At 44.1% G+C, this 19,561-nt stretch overlaps 1 protein-coding gene across 2 annotated transcripts in view; it reads right to left on the reverse strand.

Annotated features, from left to right (window-relative positions):
• The window catches only part of LOC124612570 (uncharacterized protein C6orf132 homolog), a 284,388-nt gene that overhangs the window by 38,303 nt on the left and 226,524 nt on the right, over positions 1–19,561 (reverse strand). For both annotated transcript variants that reach the window (XM_047140854.1, XM_047140855.1), the window contains 2 exons: positions 12,785–12,897; positions 7,509–7,653 (listed from right to left, as the gene is read on the reverse strand). In XM_047140854.1, coding sequence (XP_046996810.1) covers positions 7,509–7,653; positions 12,785–12,897 — 258 coding nt within the window. The remainder of the gene's footprint in view (positions 1–7,508; positions 7,654–12,784; positions 12,898–19,561) is intronic.

Here is a 19,561-nt window from a genome sequence, read left to right on the forward strand (position 1 = left end):
TAAACGTGATTAGCTGAAAAATACTTCTGACATCGGCTGTAAAGCCGTTGTAAACAGTCAGCAGATTCTTCTTGCAGATTCGCTCGAAGAATCGAGGTCACGCGTTGTTAGATGTACGCAACGTCAGCGCGCTCGTCTTACTCGCTGAACACGAAATGAGTGTTCTTCTACACCCTCCTTATCCTCTGGTTCTGGCACCGGCAAACTTTTTTTTCCCCCGCCTTAAATTATTTCAGAAAGACGTTGCAAGTGACCACGGTGTTTCGAGCGATTCCACAAGAAGAGTTTGTTGACAGTTGCCAATAGTTTTATGACAGATGACAGAATTGCGTTGTAGCTAATTGTGATTTTTTTGAAGGCCAGTAAATATATTTTGTTTGTAACTGTAGTTATCTTTATTTTCTGAGACCATTCACAGAACTTTCCAGATGCAACTTGTATCAGTCTTCAACGTTTATTAATGAGTGACAGTTCTGAGGAAACTGGAATTGGCCGGCCGGTGTGGCCGTGCGGTTCTAGGCGCTTCAGTCTGGAACCGCGTGACCGCTACGGTCGCAGGTTCGAATCCTGCCACGGGCATGGATGTGTGTGATGTTCTTAGGTTAGTTAGGTTTGAGTAGTTCTAAGTTCTAAGGGACTGATGACCACAGGTGTTAAGTCCCATAGTGCTCAGAGACATTTGGGCCAAACTGGAATTGCAGGATCAACTGCAACACTGAGAAGTCGAAAATATCGTTCTGCTACCTGTATAAAATAGTGTTCCCTGTGTTCGATCCTTATGCGAAAATATGAACGGGTTTGTTATCTAAGTTCTTAGGCCTCGAAATCGAACGAAAACCGAATATGGATCTTTAGCAGGACCCGAAAGTACATTGTAACCTCTATTGCTCTGATGTTCCTGGATGATATGTTTTTTCTCTCAAAGAAACCCCAACTCGTTATTTTCCACGCTCAATATTTTGGAAATACTCCGCCTACGTTGAAATGTGGAAGGACTTGGTTGCTTTTCAAGACGCGATCACGCCGAGTACCGTCACAGATATGTGCTACATTGTAATGGACGATGACGTGCAACGCAAATCAAATTTAAGTGTGGTGCGTCCCAGGGAATGATAATACTAACGCCAACGTTTCAACTATAAATTAACGGTTCATTAGATTGGGCCAGCGATACGGACTGTTTACTGTTTGGGGGAATGTCATACGGTACTGCAGAAACTCTTAGATAGTTTTTACTCTCGAAGTACTAAGCGACAACGCTCTTTAAATATGCCTGGGATAAACTTAAGATGAAAAACATAACAGAAGGAAAGAAACTGATTGCATCCGATTAGAAGGTTACTGGTTGCATTCTGAAAACGGTAATAGATCTGCCGTTTAAATATTTAGGAGTATTGCTGCGATGAAGAATGAAATGTTATGATGAAATCAGTAGTAGGAAAGACGACTGAAACATGAAACTGATGAGAGCATTCTGTAAAAGTGGTGTAGACGCTGGAGGAACCGATACTACAGAACAAAATCAGAACAGAAAATTGCAAAAAAAAAAAAACGTCGAATTTGGAATATTAATGGCCGGACGAAGTGGCCGCGTGGTTCTGGCGCTGCAGTCTGGAACCGCGAGACCGCTACGGTCGCAGGTTCGAATCCTGCCTCGGGCATGGATGTGTGTGATGTCCTTACGTTAGTTAGGTTTAACTAGTTCTAAGTTCTAGGGGACTAATGACCTCAGCAGTTGAGTCCCTTAGTGCTCAGAGCCATTTGAACCTGTAAGTAGGCTGTTTAGGTTTTTTTATTGGTATGTCGAGACATATGAAACGTCCCCTTTTGAACAATTATAAATGACTGTGCTTAAACTGACACACAATATTTGGTTAGCGCAACGCAATCTGACTTTCAATAATCCCCACAAAAGAATGGGCCCTGACTAACATTAAACTATACCTTTCACAAATCACTTACCCACAAAAATCTTCGCTATTCAAGCTACTGCAATACAGCGAGCGCCACTACTGCCAGCTAAATAAAAGATTCAAACTACGGAAGGCACTAACTACTGATAGGGATAGTTAGCAAATGAAAGATATTAATAGAGAACAGACAATGTATTTACCTTGATATCATCATATATAAATATAGCAGTTCATGACAAATTTCAAAACTCCGCCATCTCTCTCCCCACATCCACCACTGCTGGCGGCTCACCTCCAACTGCGCAACGCTACGCGCTGTTAACAGCCCAGCTGCCCAACACTACAATGGCGAGTATTACAACAATGCAAAGCAGCCACAGACTGCACACAGCACAGCCAGTGATTTTCATACAGAGGTGGCGTTACCAATAAAAAAACCTAAACAGCCTACTTACAAACCATTTTTGGAATATTTATTTTCTTTAAGATAACTAGTTTCGAGTCAAAATCTTTTTTTTTCTCATGCTATAAAACAGAAAACTACAGTAAGTACTTTGTACTTTCCATACGGTGCCACAGTACAAAGATAACTGCTGAAAATTGCTACGTACCATAAGCTATGCAATACCATCCATTACGACAATCATTCATTAGTTCATTTTAGTGAAAACACATATAAAACAGTGCGAGATAGAACCACATGCAGCTTAGAGAGACGTCGCAGTGATGAAGGCATTAAGAAGGCTAGGACAGGGGGCGCTTATCGCAAATGCTCCGTCTAGCAGTAACTAAAAAAAAATGTTCAAATGTGTGTGAAATCTTATGGGACTTAACTGCTAAGGTCATCAGTGCCTAAGCTTACAAACTACTTAACCTAAATTATCCTAAGGACAAACACACACACCCATGCCCGAAGGAGGATTCGAACCTCCGCCGGGACCAGCTGCACAGTCCATGACTGCAGCGCCTCAGACCGAGCAGTAACCGTATTTTACATATTTCCTTTTCCGTCTCCGTTTTCAGTTTCTTATAAAATGATGAAATGCACATGCGGTGAAAAGCATTACAAATACATATTTCAAATAATTTTCGTTATCCCCCTCCCCTCTCCGCGCCACTCTACCGCGTTTCCTACATTTCGGTATCGGGTAAGATTAGCGTTGAACTTTACAGGACTAACTTTCAAACACGTTCCTTGATGAAATACGTATCCATTCTTGTGGCCATGAATTTGATTGATCGGCTTAGCTTATCTGTCTACACTCACATGAAACTTCATGAGAGTGATGTATTTTGGCTATATGCACAATATTCTGTGGGAACCTAGTTTCTGTTTTATAACCGTGAAGACATTTTATGTGGAGCACTGTTTTAAATTTCTGTGAGAAATATGCTGTAACTTTAATATCCTAATCATTTGTTACTGATATATGCTCTACACTCACTTTTTGAAAGATAAAACAATAGATTTCCGCCATTTGATAAAAACCGTACGTGGTTGTACGATAATTTACGAAGTGTATGAATATATGACTCTTTGTTGAGTAGTGCAGGACTTTGTTGCTAGTAGTTTTAACGCAATCTCTAACAATGATTCTTTACCTCTAACATGTACGATTCTACGTAGGCCTAATGATTTTATATCTGATTGCGTGGTTTTACCACAACTTTGTCTGATTTTTATGGATCTGTTTTACGCCTTCCTGTGTAATTTTATTTACGTAGAAGTCTCATACCTTGCCGTGGTATACGTAGTTATCTTTTAATTCCGACTTTAAGCAATGACTTATACTTGAGTACGTGGTAAACCACTGCTCGATATCTAACTTCATGTGATCGTTGTACACCTGTATGAATGGTTTTAATAATGTTGGAGTTTCTTATCTTATCGTATCTTACTACGGTTTGAGACTAAGGCACGTGCGAGGGAATGTGGACAGTAATTTTTCCCCGCTGTAAATGGGAATGGATTAAATATGAAAATCACTAAAAAAAAATGTAGTGTGACTAGGGTAGTGTGACGTCGAGTAGACCGTTCGCCGGGTGCAATTCTTTCGATTTAACGCCTCTTCGGCGACATGCGCGTTGATGGGGAAGAAATGATGATGATTAGGACAACACAACACCCAGTTCCTGAGTGAAGAAAATCTCCGACCCAGCCGGGAATCGAACCCGGGCCCTTAGGATTGACTTTCTGTCACGCTGACCACTTTTTTCTTTATCTCATTTTGTTCGTATTTTTTTCAGTTCGTTGCATATCCTCGGGGCGGACCTCGCAAGACACCCGTTTCTGTTCGTCGTTGATCCATTGACCCAGTTTTTTTTATTACAGAGGGCAGCTAACCCTCTGACCGAACACGCTGAGCTATCGTGCCGGCGTCACTCAGCTAGCGGGGGCGGACTGAAAGTCACTGACACCGGTACAGACATCAATCTCCGCAGAAAGCTGTGCAATGCCACGAGGAGTAAAAAAGCGTGTCTCTCCTAAGAATCGCCAGGCTTATCTTCTCTGTAATTTTGGCAGGTATCTGCAGTTTCGTTTTTGCGGAGGATAGCTGGAATCAGCCGAAACAAATAGTACTAATCACGTCCTTCATACGACGTCCATTGTCGACGAAGAGCGTTTGCTTCCCGTGAGAAACAAATTATCTTTAAAGCGGAATTTTACGAGCCCATTCGACACAGCGGTCCCAAATTGGACTAGTGCGATATTATTTTTATCGATTTGTATTAAAAGAAAAAATAGAACACGTAGCCCTGTACTCCAGCAGGACGGCACTGCCCTGGTCCGCACTGACTGCTGTCGCCATACGGCAGCGCTACGAAGTCGCTGCTGGAGGACCGGTCATTCTTCGTGTTTCACTGTTCCAGTTAATTCATATCGCTAAAACGAATATCGCAACAGAATAATCTGAGACCACTCTATCGAGTTCGCACGCAAAACTCTGCTTTAAAAATCATTCTATTTGTAGAGGAAAACAAACGGATGCTTTCCGTTGACGTTCGGCGTTGCATGAAAGCAGTGATGAGCACCATTAGTCTGCACTGAGTACAGCTGTACATTACAAAAACGAACATACAGATTTGGCTCTGAGCACTATGGGACTCAACTGCTGAGGTCATTAGTCCCCTAGAACTTAGAACTACTTAAACCTGACTAACCTAAGGACATCACAAACATCCATGCCCGAGGCAGGATTCGAACCTGCGACCGTAACGGTCTTGCGGTTCCAGACTGCAGCGCCTTTAACCGCACGGCCACTTCGTCCGGCGTGCAGATTTGTTTCGAAATCTTAGAAAAAATTCGCACGATAACTATTAGGAGGGACATGGTATATATGTACACTACTGACCATTAAAACTGCTACACCATGAAGATGAAGTGCTACGGACGCGAAATTTAACCGAGAGGAAGAAGATGCTGTGATATGCAAATGATTAGCTATTCAGAGCATTCACACAAGGTTGGCGCCGGTGGCGACATCTACAACGTGCTGACATGCGGAAAGTTTCCAACCGACTTTTCATACACAAACACCAGTTGACAGGCGTAGTCTGGTGAAACGTTGTTGTGATGCCTCGTGTAAGGAGGAGAAATGCGTACCATCACTTTTCCGACTTTGATAAAGGTCGGATTGTCTCTGCCTCGTGATGACTGGATGTTGTGTGATGTCCTTAGGTTAGTTAGGTTTAAGTAGTTCAAAGTTCCAGGGGACTGATGACCATAGATGTTAAGTCCCCTAGTGCTCAGAGCCAGTTGAACTAGTTGAAAGGTCGGATTGTACCCTATCGCGATTGCGGCTTATCGTATCGCGACACTGCTACTCGCGTTGGTCGAGATCCAATGACTGTTAGCAGAATATGGAATCGGTGGGTTCAGGAGGGTAATACGGAACGCCGTGCTGGATCCCAACGGCCTCGTATCAGTAGCAGTCGATATGACAGGCGTCTTATCCTCATGACTGTAACGGATCGTGCAGCCACGTCTCGATCCCTGAGTCAACAGATGGAGACGTTTGCAAGACAACAACCATCTGCACGAACAGTTCGACGACGTTTGCAGCAGCACGGACTATCAGTTCGGAGACCATGGCTGCGGTTACCCTTGACGCTGCATCACAGACAGGAGCGCCTGCGATGGTGTACTCAACGAAGAACCTGGGTGCACGAACGGCAAAACGTCATGTTTTCGGATGTACCCAGGATCTGTTTACAGGATCATGATGGTCACATCCGGGTTTGGCGACATCGCGGTGAACGCACATTGGAAGAGTGTATTCGTCATCGCCATACTGGCGTATCACACGGCGTGATAGTATGGGGTGCCAGTGGTTACACGTCTCGGACACCTCTTGTTCGCATTGACGTCACTTTGAACAGTGGACGTTACATTTCTGATGTGTTACGTCCCGTGGCTGTACCCTTTATTCGATCCAGGCGAAACCCTACATTTCAGCAGGATAATGCACGACCGCATGTTGCTGGTCCTGTACGGGCCTTTCTGGATAGAGAAAATGATGGACTGCTGCCCTGGCCAGTATATTCTCCAGATCTCTCACGAATTGAAAACGTCTGGTCAATGGTGGCCGAGCAACTGGCTCGTCACAATACACCAGTCACTACTCTTGATGAACTGTGGTATCGTGTTGAAGGTGCATGGGCAGCTATACCTGTACACATCATCCAAGCTCTGTTTGACTCAATGCCCAGAAGTATCAAGGCCGTTATTACGGCCAGAGGTGGTTGTTCTGCGTACTGATTTCTCAGGATCTACGCACGCAAATTGCTTGAAAATGTAATCACATGCCAGCTCTAGAATAATATATTTGTCCAATGAATACCCGTTTATCATTTGCATTTCTTCTTAGTGTATCAATTTTAATGGCCAGTAGTGTAGATGTAGACATGCAGTAGGTGACTACAAAAGGAGAAGCGCGATGTAAGCATGTCTCAGATACTACACAGGATATCTGGAGTTGAATCCGAAGATATAGCGTAGTGAAGTCGTTTTGAAGGGGAGCTAGGGAAGCACTAGTAAAATGTGAAATAATGTGTGTGCAAGTAGAGCGTATATCAACTTTTGGAAAGTTCCTCCGTGTACTTAAACGAGCATAATGGTCTCCGCTCTTCCGCTCGCAGTTAATATCTACTTCCTCCACGCTACTCACCGCGTTAGCAACGCGTTAACGAACTGACCAACCACAAGTTGATCAGCTGCACTTCCATCAACACAGTTACTTGTCTGATGACTTTGCTTCGACTCTCTAACAAGATTGTGGACTGTATGCGACAGTGTTACACCGAAACACTTATTTTTCCTTTGGCATTTTTCTTCCATCATGGTGTGTTTAGTGCAACAGCGTTTCTTGTAACTTGTGGTAGCGCTGCTGCGTGAATGCGTGGGACATTTTGTCACGAAGCTCTACCAGTAGCTAATGTGGAAATAACATCGTTTAGCAATAACATGTACGTGCCTAGCATTTGTATGTCAGTCCTTGAGATAAAATTAAAAATTTTTAAGCTATAATTACCTGTCATATTCACTCAGAGGGACGAAATATATTTCTATGGTGGGAGGTACACAGAGCCGCTCACCTCCGGCGGGTGCTGAGCCGCAGCTGCACGCATCTGCCTCGCTGCCACGTGAGCGCCGGGCAGGTCGTCGTAGCCCATGGTCCCTGGATCGATGCCCTGCGCCGATGGCTTGCACGGCATCAGAACAGGCGGTTTCCGCTTGTACCTACGTTCGAATAAATATGGTCCAATAACATTATGAGCGAAGCCCAAACAAACAATACACAAACATACTTCTGTCTGATAAACAGACAGTCAGACAAACAATAAAAATGTCTCACAGCTGAACAGAGTAATAATGTCTGTAGCCAGAAAGGTAGGCAGTGACGCACGGCTAATAGCACGTGTCCTCGTGTCTGAATATCATTATTGGCAAACTGACGACCCACAGCAAAAATGTTGTGATATAGTGAGAACTGGTACCCAGTGTCACCTTCAGAAGCCAAGTTAAAGCCCTAATGGATTTGAATATGAAGAACACACTGTCCTTATAACAGCTACTTTATTATTTTTGGAGCTCGTCCGGATTTGAAGTACCAATTTCATTTTTCAGGTGCTACTGTACAAAAATACACAAATACAATTTGCATAAAACACATTAAAATACCATCTGCACAACATTCATGATCAGTACATGAATAAAGCTTAACTCATGGTATGTTAATAATTGCCAAGAGAGTGCCTCAAGCATTCTTCCAAAAATCAGATTCAGGAACTCTTGTGGCAAATCTAGAATCCAACCCATTACATTAGGTGCTTTAATTTCACATTACCGTGGCGCAATACATCTCTTCTACAGCGTCACATCGATGTAGTGTCAATCCATATTTATTTACTTACTGACAGTACAGTGATGAGATCCTCGTACACGTTGTGGCCCCAAAAAAATCTGTCGCAGCCTTGGGCCAAGATTCTTTCAATGTACGATCGAAAATGACAGTTGAGATTCATAAGCATTTTACCATTGTTAAAAAAGAATATATTCTGTCTCTACACTTAACAAAGGCAGTATTCGCAAAACCTTTGACTATGTTGAGTACAGTAAGAGAGAATGTTAATGGAACTGACGAGAAGACCCTATATTTCTCGTGATAATTACAGTGCTGCAGGTTGATGAGTAATGGGTCCGCAGCTTTCATGTAAAATTTTAAAATCATTATGTCTGATTACCGGTGTGAAGCAATCTTGCTGGCAGCAATCGTAATGAAAAATACAAGTAACGATATCTAGATGTTATGTTATTTTCTACACTTTCAAGTAATGGCGACTTCTTTCTGTTTTCTATTTCTTGTATTGTTTGTAAGCGTTTGTAATTAGGAATTACAGCTGTATTTATGCTTACACTTGTACTATTATTCATGCTGCGTTGATTAGATCTGGTATACGTAGTACAGTTATGACATTATTAGTGTGTGCTATAGAAGTCATTATGTGCAAATACTACATAACTCATATTTCGATATCTGTAGGACCTTACAATGCTTCCTCCTTGGGTCCCTGCATCGTCTACTGTATAGTTTATTTTCAAATACTTAACAATGACTTACCAATATATGAATAAAATTTGTAAACAACAGTTAACAGAAATGAAGATGTTCAACAGTTTTATGCTAGAAACGGTACAGAAAAGAATTGGAGCTGTCAGAACTCCTGTTTAACTTGTGTTGTTTGACGTAGTTGAATCCAGAGACAATCATTTTTGCCAAATCATGGTTTCTCAATATTGTTGTTGTTGTAGTCTTCAGTCCAGAGACTGGTTTGATTAAACCTTCCATGCTCAATAATATCTTCTAATTGATAGGAATAAGTACTAGACAGAATGTAAAAGTGGCTTAGTTAGTGCAGAACTCTGGACACGGGTAAACACTGAGTAATAATGTGAGAGAAAGTGAAACACTTTGTTACCTGCGTAGTAACATCACACAAGTTGGTAAAAGCAAGGAAGACGCAAAGGACACATTCGCATGCGGAAAGAAAAAAAAATTCGTTGTCAAACACCGTTTACATATGAAGAAAAAATTTATGAAGCTATGCATTGCACATATGACGACCATAGGTGCTGCGAAAAACACGGAAGAAAAAAGCCGACAGCGTTTTAGCCGAAGTAAAAAAAAAAAAAAAAAAAAAGAAAAATCGTTCAAATGGCTCTGAGCACTATGCGACTTAACTTCTGAGGTCATCAGTCACCTAGAACTTAGAACTAATTAAACCTAACTAACCGAAGGACATCAAACACATCCATGCCCGAGGCAGGATTCGAACCTGCGACCGTAGCGGTCGATCGGATCCAGACTGTAGCGCCTAAAACCGCACAGCCACTCCGGCAAAGCAAAAAATTGGGGGCTTGAAGGAATGATAGACAAAATAAGCAGGGAATTTGTCTGGCATGGGCGTTTGACTGTAGAAGAAAGTGCGTTTTAGAATTTAGCGTCAAACAGTAGCTAATTTCACCACGTACGTATAAAAGCTATTTTATAGCTGGAGGGTAGAGATAAGTAGACATACAAGAAGAAATAAAGACATGTCTTATCAGACGAGGCCGTGTAGTCCAATGTAAAATTAAACTGTGATATCAATGTTATGAGAAAACCTGATAATACTTTTTATTTATCATGCATAGACCACTTTTTATTTAGCTTGTATACGTATATTTTGCATGTTGACACCACCTTAGCATCACATTCTTACTGTTGAAATTTAAGCTGTTGTACAAAATTCCTTTTTTGAATTCTTGGAAAAAGTGTTCAGTGGCAAAGATCTCATAAATTATTACTTATTGCAGACAGCTGGTATCGACACTTTTAGCTGCCATCTTCTCGTCTTCAAAAATATTTAGTTATAAAACGTGTTCCATGGTGAGTTAGTACCTCATGCAATGTTGTCTTGATAGTGGATGCAATGTAGCACATTGTAGACAGTTTTGTCAAAAACAAAACCTTTTAAAGTTAAGCACATTGGCATATTCGCATACTTGAGTTGTAAGAATTAACAAGCCTTTGTGAGGGCTAGGTATGCGAACTGTAAGTAGTTTTATTTTCCACAGACCAATGTGTTCGCATGACGGCAACATGGCATGAGGTATTGACTCACAATGGAACACGTCTTATAACAAATTTTTTTTGAAGACAAGAAGATTAAAATTATAACTCTCGAAACCTGTTGGCAACAATAAATACTAATTTATGCGATCTTGGCTGTTGAAAATTTTTCTTAAGTAAACCATAGAACACAGCTTCTAAGTTCGCAATACGAGAAGATTCAGCTGTTCTGTTCTAGTTTTTCTACAGCAAAAGCCCATTTTTGTCAGTGAGTACAGGGCGACCCAAAAGTCCGTTAATATTTTCCCGCAGTGGATACGCCGGTTCCCGTGAAATCACCGAAGTTAAGTGCTGTCGGGCGTGGTCGGCACTTGAACGGGTGACCATCCAGGCTGCCATGCGCTGTTGCCATTTTTCGGGGTGCACTCAGCCTCGTGATGCCAATTGAGGGGCTACTCGACCGAACAGTAGCGGCTTCGGTGAAGAAAACCATCATAACGACCGGGAGAGCGGTGTGCTGACCCCACGCCTCTCCTATCCGCATCCTCCTTGATGATGACACGGCGGTCAGATAGTACCGGTAGGCCACTCGTGACCTGAAGACGGAATAGTTCACGGAATAATGTAGGCAGAGACGTAGAAATTGGCCTTAATGCTTGAAAAGACGTGGAGATTTATTGACAAAGAAAGTGCACACCATGAGCAACAGATGGCGATTTATATGATACAAAACCAGCAATTAGCATAAAAATTGATTTTTAGCAGACACGAGTTACTTCGTAACACATGCTCACCTAGGCGGCTATTATTTCCACCGATACCTGTAGTGGAGTGACAATGTTGTGAACTTATCAGTAGGTACGGTAAGATATTGCCATTGGATGTTGTCTTTTCGCACCCCTAATGCGGGCGGACGATCGTGGTAGACCACCAATAACCACACAGATTCCGGTCTGTGGTCCTGCGAGGCCAAGCTTGACGAAAGTGGCAGCTGAGCACGCGATCCACGCCAAACGAAGTGCGAAAGAGCTCTTTCGCAGGAGTAGCGTTATGGGGTGAAGCCCCATCCTGCATAATAGTCGTACTTGATATGCGATCTGAAGGTTTCCCGGCGTATTTCCAACTTGAACAGATCTCGGGTATCCGACCGGTTAGCGTCGTAATTTCTCCACAATATTTCGGCAGACGTACACACTGCCATCTTCAGGTGGATCCTGACGAATGCTGTGCTGTTCCTCTCGGCGCCCTATATACACTAGCCGTTACCCCCCTCCACCGTTCCTCTCCTGGTGTCTTCGGTGCGGCCGGTGCGGCGGCTACTGGAGGTTGTGGGGGAAGCGGCGCCTGGGTCTGAACTGGGGTATGCAGTCTTCCTGCTGCCGCCGTCGGGGGCGGTTCTCGGTCTCTGGGACCGCATCTTTCTCTCCAGGCTGAGTGCAGAGTTGCAAGCCAGACTAAGTTGAAGGCCACTGTCTTTATTAATTAAATCGATTAATTAAATCGATTAGTCAGGCTTGGAACCCTGCACTCAGCCTAGAGAGAAAGATGCGGTCCCAGAGATCGAGAACCGCCCCCGACGGCGGCAGCACGGAGACTGCAGACCCGAGTTCAGACCCAGGCGCCGCTTCGCCTACCACCTCCACTAGCCGCCGCGCCGGCCGCACCGAAGACACCAGGAGAGGAACGGTGGAGGGGGGTAACGGCTAGTGTATATAGGGCGCCGAGAGGAACAGCACAGCATTCGTCAGGACCCACCTGAAGATGGCAGCGTGTACGTCTGCCGATATATTGTAGGGAAATTACGATGCTATCCGGTCGGATACCCGAGAACTGTTCAATAAGTCGTACTTAATAGCAGGTGTTTAACAGCCAGGCAAGTGACTTCCTATCTCACTACAGCTCGTTTCATACGCGATTGTCTGGCGACGTCACCGACGTCTTGCTGTCCAGCGCCATCTGCTATTCGGTTTTTCACTCTGTTCTGATTTCAATATAACCCCCTGTCATTTCAGGTATGTGTGTCAAGTTTTTCCTCCCACTTAAATTATTCCACGAATAAATGCATTTTCAAATGTTAACGGACTTCAGGGACGCCCTGTATATATTCTGGCTGTAGCAGCGATATTCCTGTCCGTCAAAACATAGTCAGAGCAAGCGTTCCACACAGCAGCGCAGGCTGCTATTGCCATTGCTACAGTGCTGACGGCCCACAGCTCGCGCCTTGTTTTGCCCACTCTGCAGCCGCAGCCGCGTACTCACTTCCAGACGAGCACGCCGGCGATGAGGACGACGGCGGCCAGGATGGCGGAGCTGACCGCTATCACAGCCAGGGACGGCAGCGCGGGGCCGCTGTGCAGCTCCGCGTCTATCACCTGCCGGCACACAACAACAGTAACAGCGCTCAGCTAGCGGTGGCAGCCCTCACTCCTTACATTTATTTATTTTATTTTATTAATTAATTAATTAATTTATTTATTTATTTTACCTGGCAAGATTAGGGCCTTCAGGCTCTCTCTTACACCTAACCAGGCATGCTCGGATTGAACTAATTTCAGTTTGTACAGAACATTATGGACGTACCACTTGTTATGTTAAAGAAAAATAGAGATTATAACAGTAGTACAAGGATAATTATAACAATCAAAAAAATAATTAAAACAATCAAGAATAATAATGAAACTTCCTGGCAGATTACAACTGTGTGCCCGACCGAGACTCGAACTCTGGACCTTTGCCATTCGCGGGCATGTGCTCTACTAACTGAGCTACCGAAGCACGACTCACGCCCGTTCCCCAAAGCCCTACTTCTGCCAGTATCTCGTCTCCTACCTTCCAAACTTTACAGAAGCTCTCCTGCGAAAATTGCGGAACTAGCACTCCTGAAAGAAAGGATACCGCGGAGACATGGCTTAGCCACAGCCTGGGGGATGTTTCCAGAGTGAGATTTTCACTCTGCAGCGGAGTGTGCGCTGATATGAAACTTGCTGGCAGATTAAAACTGTAGAGCACTTGCCCGCGAAAGGCAAAAGTCCCGAGTTCGAGCCTCTGAGTTGATTCTTGAATGTTGAGTGGTTCTGGATAAGATGCAGATCACAGGGGAACGCGTTCCATAGTCGTATGGTTGAGGTGGAGAATGACACGGAGGAAGATTTTGTGTTATGTAAAGGTACAGCCAATATGCTAGACGTATCCGATCTGGTATTGCAGTTGTGGAATGATGATAGGTGTTTAATGTGAGAAGATAAGTATTGGGGGCACCAGTGACTAAGAAATCGATAAAGTAAGCACATCATGTGGAGATCGCGTACCTTATGTGGACGTATCCAACCTAGCTGGGAGTATGTAGGACTGATCATAAAACAGTATATTGCACACGTATCTAACGCAAGCATTCATCACCAGCTGGAGGCATCTCGAATTTTCACTATTTGTGCCGTGTTGAACTACATCGATTCAGCTGTCCCATATTTCAGGGTGTGTCTATTCGAATGTCCTCATTTTTGTCCTACGACGGTGATTCAGGGATCTGTGCAGGTCAGCGTCTATGGCCAGTAACACAGCGCAACAAAAGCACTCTGCCTGACAAAATGTTTTTAGAAACATCGTTCGTGGAAATAGCAGTGGCCGGAGGGACCTACTAATTTTTTTAAAAATTAAAAAGCAGTATTAACCGCATAAAATAATTTATCTTTATTTTCAAACGAAGCCGATTTCCACCTATGTGAGATCATTTTCAGACCAGGTACTCTCGGAAGGGTATAACATTACATTTTAGAGGAGAAGTAAAAATATACACAGTAATAAAATACACTGTAACACAAAAAATTTAAGAAAAACATTGCCCCGTGAAGGGGATTATCAGTGGAACCGAAATCGGCAGATGCAATGTACATATACAGGCAAATAAATGATTACTGTTTTAGAAACATTTGATGATTTATTCAAGAGAAAGAGCTCCACAGACTGAACAATCAGTAACGCTTTGGTCCACCTCTTGCCCCTACGCAAGCAATTATTCGACTTGGCACTGATAAAGTTGTATACTAAGATGGTATCTGTTCTTTCGGACATGTCCGAAACAACAGATACCATCTTCATATATATAGTTAAGGCTCACCAGCCATTTGACCTTCTTCTTCTGTGCGGATGCACAAACAGTGCCCGAACTCTTACGGGACTCGGCAACGCGCCGCGAGTAACGAGTATAATGGGCGGAGGCACTACGAATGTAGTGCGGGACAATACGTTGGGAATGTGAGTCTCGCAGGAGGCGTGGCAGAGATAAATCCCTGCAGTCGCACTGTCCTCTGTGTCCTCAGTGACTCAGATGGATAGAGCGTCTGCCATGTAAGCAGGAGATCCCGGGTTCGAATTCTGGTCGGAGCACACATTTTCATCTGTCCCCGTTGACATATGTCAAAGCCAGCAAGCAGTTAAGGGTCGCTATTTCATAGTAAATTCATTGATAAAGTTGTCAGATGTCCTCCTGATGAATATCGTGCCAAACTCTGTCTAATTGGGACGTTAGATAGTCAACATTCCGAGCTGGCTGGAAGGCGCTGTCCAAACGTTCTTACGTGGCGAAGAGACCCGGCGACCTTCATGGCCAAAGTATGGTTTGGCACACAGGAAGGCAAGCAGTAGAAACTCGTCCGTGTGCGGGGCGGGCTTTATCTAACAGAAATGTGAGCCCGGGATGTACTGCCATGAATGGCTACAAAACGTTGAGTACATTATCGCCGACGTTCCGCTGTGCTATATGGGTAACGTGGATGGCAACAAAAGAGGTCCTGTTATAAAAGGAAATGGCACCCGAAACCATCACTACTGATTATCGGATCACGTGGCGTGCGACATTGAGGTTGGTATCCCACCGCTGCAGGTGGCGTCTCCAGGCAAGTCTCTGCTGGTCGTCGGAGCTCAGTTCGAAGCGGGACTCATCAATGAAGACCTGCTGCAGTCGTGAGATTCCAGACCGAACAACTTTCACTGTGCAGCGGAGTGTACATCCTAACAGATAGAGAGTGTGTGCAGGACTTAGTCTCTAACCCGGATGTTACCCGCCGCGCACAGTGGTCTTATCCATGCATTACCTACCACAAGCGCTCACTGCTTGGACTGTGCCAGTACTTCTCTCGTACCGAGGAGTAAATTATTTTGAAATAGCCTAGTGCTAGTCTTTCAAAGAACACAAGAGAGCACCTCTGGAGTTCAGGAAGGAAGTGCAGAGGAAATTGAAGCTATGTGGTCTGGGTAGACCAAAAAATAGTTCAAATGGCTCTGAGCACTATAGGACTTAACATCTGAGGTCATCATTCCCCTAGACGTAGAACCACTTAAACCTAACTAACCTAAGGACATGACACACATCCATGTCCGAGGCAAGATTCGAACCTGCGACCATACCAGCTGCGCGCGCCGGACTGAAGCGTCTGGGTAGATCAGTCGGTAAGAGCAATACACGCAAAAGGTATGGTTCTTGATTTGAGTCTCGGTTCATAATATAGTTTCAATCTAACAGGAAGATTCTAAAGCGCGCTCACTCCACTGAAGGGAGACTCATTCTGATGATTTCCATTGATAAAAGTTTGCAGTCGAGTTGACTGTGTCAAAAGCAGCATCGGCGTTCTTCTACAAATTGCTTTCCAGAAGGTGATCAGAATGCGTTCTGGAACCGAGACCGAAACAACTTATCATTAAAAAAATTTGTGGTACTGCACGTGAATGCTTTAGAAATGATGAAACTTCTTTTCCCCAGCAGAACTGTAACAGGATACCTCCAGGCCGAGATACTTCAGACATGCAGTGGGGGTGCGTACATTTTTATAGCAATGGCCTTCTTTAGTTCTGTACATAATCCGCCACGGCAGTACGGCAGCTACACTTCCATGAAGGACAGCTGAAAGTTTGTTTCCTCTGTGGACCGACGGGCTGAGAGACATTGGAAGCTTACTCGAGGCAGCGAGGTGGACGTTCCAGTGTCTCCTACTCGAAGCTTCCAAACATTTACATGTGCAGTTAATGTGACGACTCGCGATTAGCATATCTCCACACGACTAAATCCACATACACACACAGCGCTGCTTAGGTAGTAGGAAGAACACTCCCTTCCACAGAAATTAAATCAGGTTTTGTTACAGTGTGTTAATGCGTGTTACATCCACTTTCGACAGCTCGCCAAAAGAAAACCGAGATTTGTATTTCCTATAAGACATGCAGAAACAAAATTGTATATTAAAATTACTACTATGAGGCAGCACAAATTTGTTTAATTTTGGATATAAAACAATAAAAACTACAAATTTTCTTTATAACAGGACGCCTTCAGAGTACCTACATATAATGCTCTAAGAACATATGCTGACTCAGCCTTGCGTGGCTCATGTGCCGGCCATCGTGTATTTTACACCCTATTTTTAACGTACTTTCACCTCACTACGTTAATTTAAATTACTACTGTCACTGCTTTGCTTGATCGTGAACGGCGCTAGCAGTGTGTATCGATATATTCCCTCTCGTAGTATCTTTGCTCAACTGCTATTACTTCCCGGTCGTTGTCTGTCGTAAACGAGTTCGGGTCTCGAGTTCGAGCTGCAGTCAATTAGAATGCGTCTGGACCGCAGTCCGGACCTGCCAGTCGGGGAGTTGCAATGCGGCACTAGTACAGTGGGGTTGAAGCAGCAGTGAGGTGTGCGTCGACATGGCTCGCCCGACCATTGCCGCCTCGGTCTTGGTGGATCGTCGCTCGGTCGTCGTGCCGGACGACACGTTTTGGCTCGCTAGTCGTTCGTGAGTCGGCTGTGTGTGTGTGTGTGTGTGTGTGTGTGTGTGTGTGTGTGTGTGCGTGCACGCACGTGCGAATCGACTCTCCATTTGTCCTCATGCGTGCTTAGTGAATGTTGCGTATCGTTGAGGTCTTCGTGCAAGTGTTTGTCAGGTTGTGTGTGTAGTTGGCGTGATTTCCTTTGACAAGTTATTTTAAATTTTGTCCACATACCGGCTCTGAGAGGTCGGTCGTCTCATCGGCGACGCGTAACTGATCCTCTGAGCGCTTCTGGGGCCCTTCAATTACCATCTTGTGTAACTTGGGTCGGTCCTTTCCTGGTGCCGGGATGTCGATTAGCCAGTGGGCGTGTTTCCTCTGCATGGTTGGGTCCTATCCAGTATTTCCGCCGTCGTGTGTCTGGAAGTGAGTGGGGGACGCACCAGCAGTGCAATCGCGACGGAAAAGCAGTCGCGAACGGACCAGCAGGCGGTCGGTCGGTTGCTGGGGACCAGGGAAGATATCTCCGCGCGGTGCAGTCGCTGCCGTCCGCTGGCGGTCCCTGCGCGGTGTCGGAGCGTGTTTGGAGCTCTCCGATCGCTACGAGCTTCGCGGTTCGCCTACCCAGGACGTCAAAGTTGAGTGTGGTTTTAAGCACCCAAGCCTCGTGCATTCACGTTGTGGTTCGTTTCGGTCGTTCGCTGTTATGGAGGTTTTCTTGTGACCAACACCGAGTGTTTGTACATAAATAATTGCGAATAATTACGTTCGTAACATTTTCTGTTTGAGTTATCATGTACTGATTGATGGGAAGCAAGTCGTTGTGTCGGTCGGTCCGTGGCTATACCCTGGTTGGGTTCCGATGGATCAAGTATAGTTGGGTTCACCACCTGTCTAGCCTAAGTGAAAGAGTACAGACCGACCTCCCTGGCGGCTTCTGAGTGTTTTAGTTGCTTAAAATTTAAGGCTTATGGTTTATTTCTTAAAAATTTTGCAAAATTAGTTCATAAATTTGTCTTTCAGCTTGAACATTGCGGCCTTCTACCTTTAAAAGATTATAGTAATATATTTTAAACTTTTGGAACTTAACTGTGGCCTTCAGCCATTGGTATTGCACCTTTCATATGTTTGTTCTTTTTTTTTTAATTTTTGATTTGCCTCTTTAATTGCATTTTAATCTTGTCGATTTTTTGAAGGATTTCTTGTTTTTAAATATTCTGGCATTTAAAAGTCTGTGGTAATATATTCTAAAATTTAGACATTTAATGATGGCCCTCAGCCATTTGTATTGCACCTTGCATATGTTTGTTCTATCTACTTTGCTGTGATTTACTCAAAAATTATTATATTGCTATCTTAATTGGATTTTATCTTGTTGATTTGTTAAGATTTCTTGTTTGGAGGCCTTCAGCAGTGAAAGTGTTGCATTCATTAAAGGTCCAGTTATGTGACGCTTTGGTTGTAAAGGTTATTAAATTACAATAACTGACAATTAGAAGGAGAAACTGACCTCAAAAACAAAAACAAACAAAAAAAAAGGTTCAAATGGCTCTGAGCACTATGGGACTTAACTGCTGTGGTCATCAGTCCCCTAGAACTTAGAACTACTTAAACCTAACTAACATAAGGACATCACACACATCCATGCCCGAGGCAGGATTCGAACCTGCGACCGCAGCTGTCGCGCGGTTCCAGACTAGCGCCTAGAACCGCTCGACCACTCCGGCCGGCAAACTGACTTCAACCTTTGGACCTTTCCACAATCCTATTAGCTATTCTGCCCAGCGGGTTTAGAGGGCATTTCACTGGCATTTCAGATAGTTCTTTCAATTTCTATTACAAATTTCTTGCGATATGCCTCACGAGTTACACATTTTCAGGATACTCACTTTGTCGTGAACACTATTGCATTCGGGAACTGCTCTCTGTCGCCAAGTGTAAGAAACTTGTAACTGCTTCAACATTTGTCAATAACTCTCTTTCAACAACGATGTTTCTGCATCAGTTCTTCTTCTTATCCGGTGCGATAGCGAAGCCACAAAAAGTAAGAGCAGTCTCAACGTCATATCGAATTCGGTTAGAAGTGTCCTGGCATTTGGTTCCTCTTACTTGGGCAGACCAGTACACCAAGAGCGCCTCATTGTATGTGACAGCCAAACGATGGTTTCACGAACAGCTCTTGGTTCCAAAAGAAGCAATTGTAACACATGAGGCCATTCGCAATCACGTTGGACAAAGCTTCGTTTCGAAAAGGAAACTTTTTCTGGTAAAGA

Source organism: Schistocerca americana, chromosome 4 (genome assembly GCF_021461395.2).
Source record: "Schistocerca americana isolate TAMUIC-IGC-003095 chromosome 4, iqSchAmer2.1, whole genome shotgun sequence".
Lineage (NCBI taxonomy): Eukaryota > Metazoa > Arthropoda > Insecta > Orthoptera > Acrididae > Schistocerca > Schistocerca americana.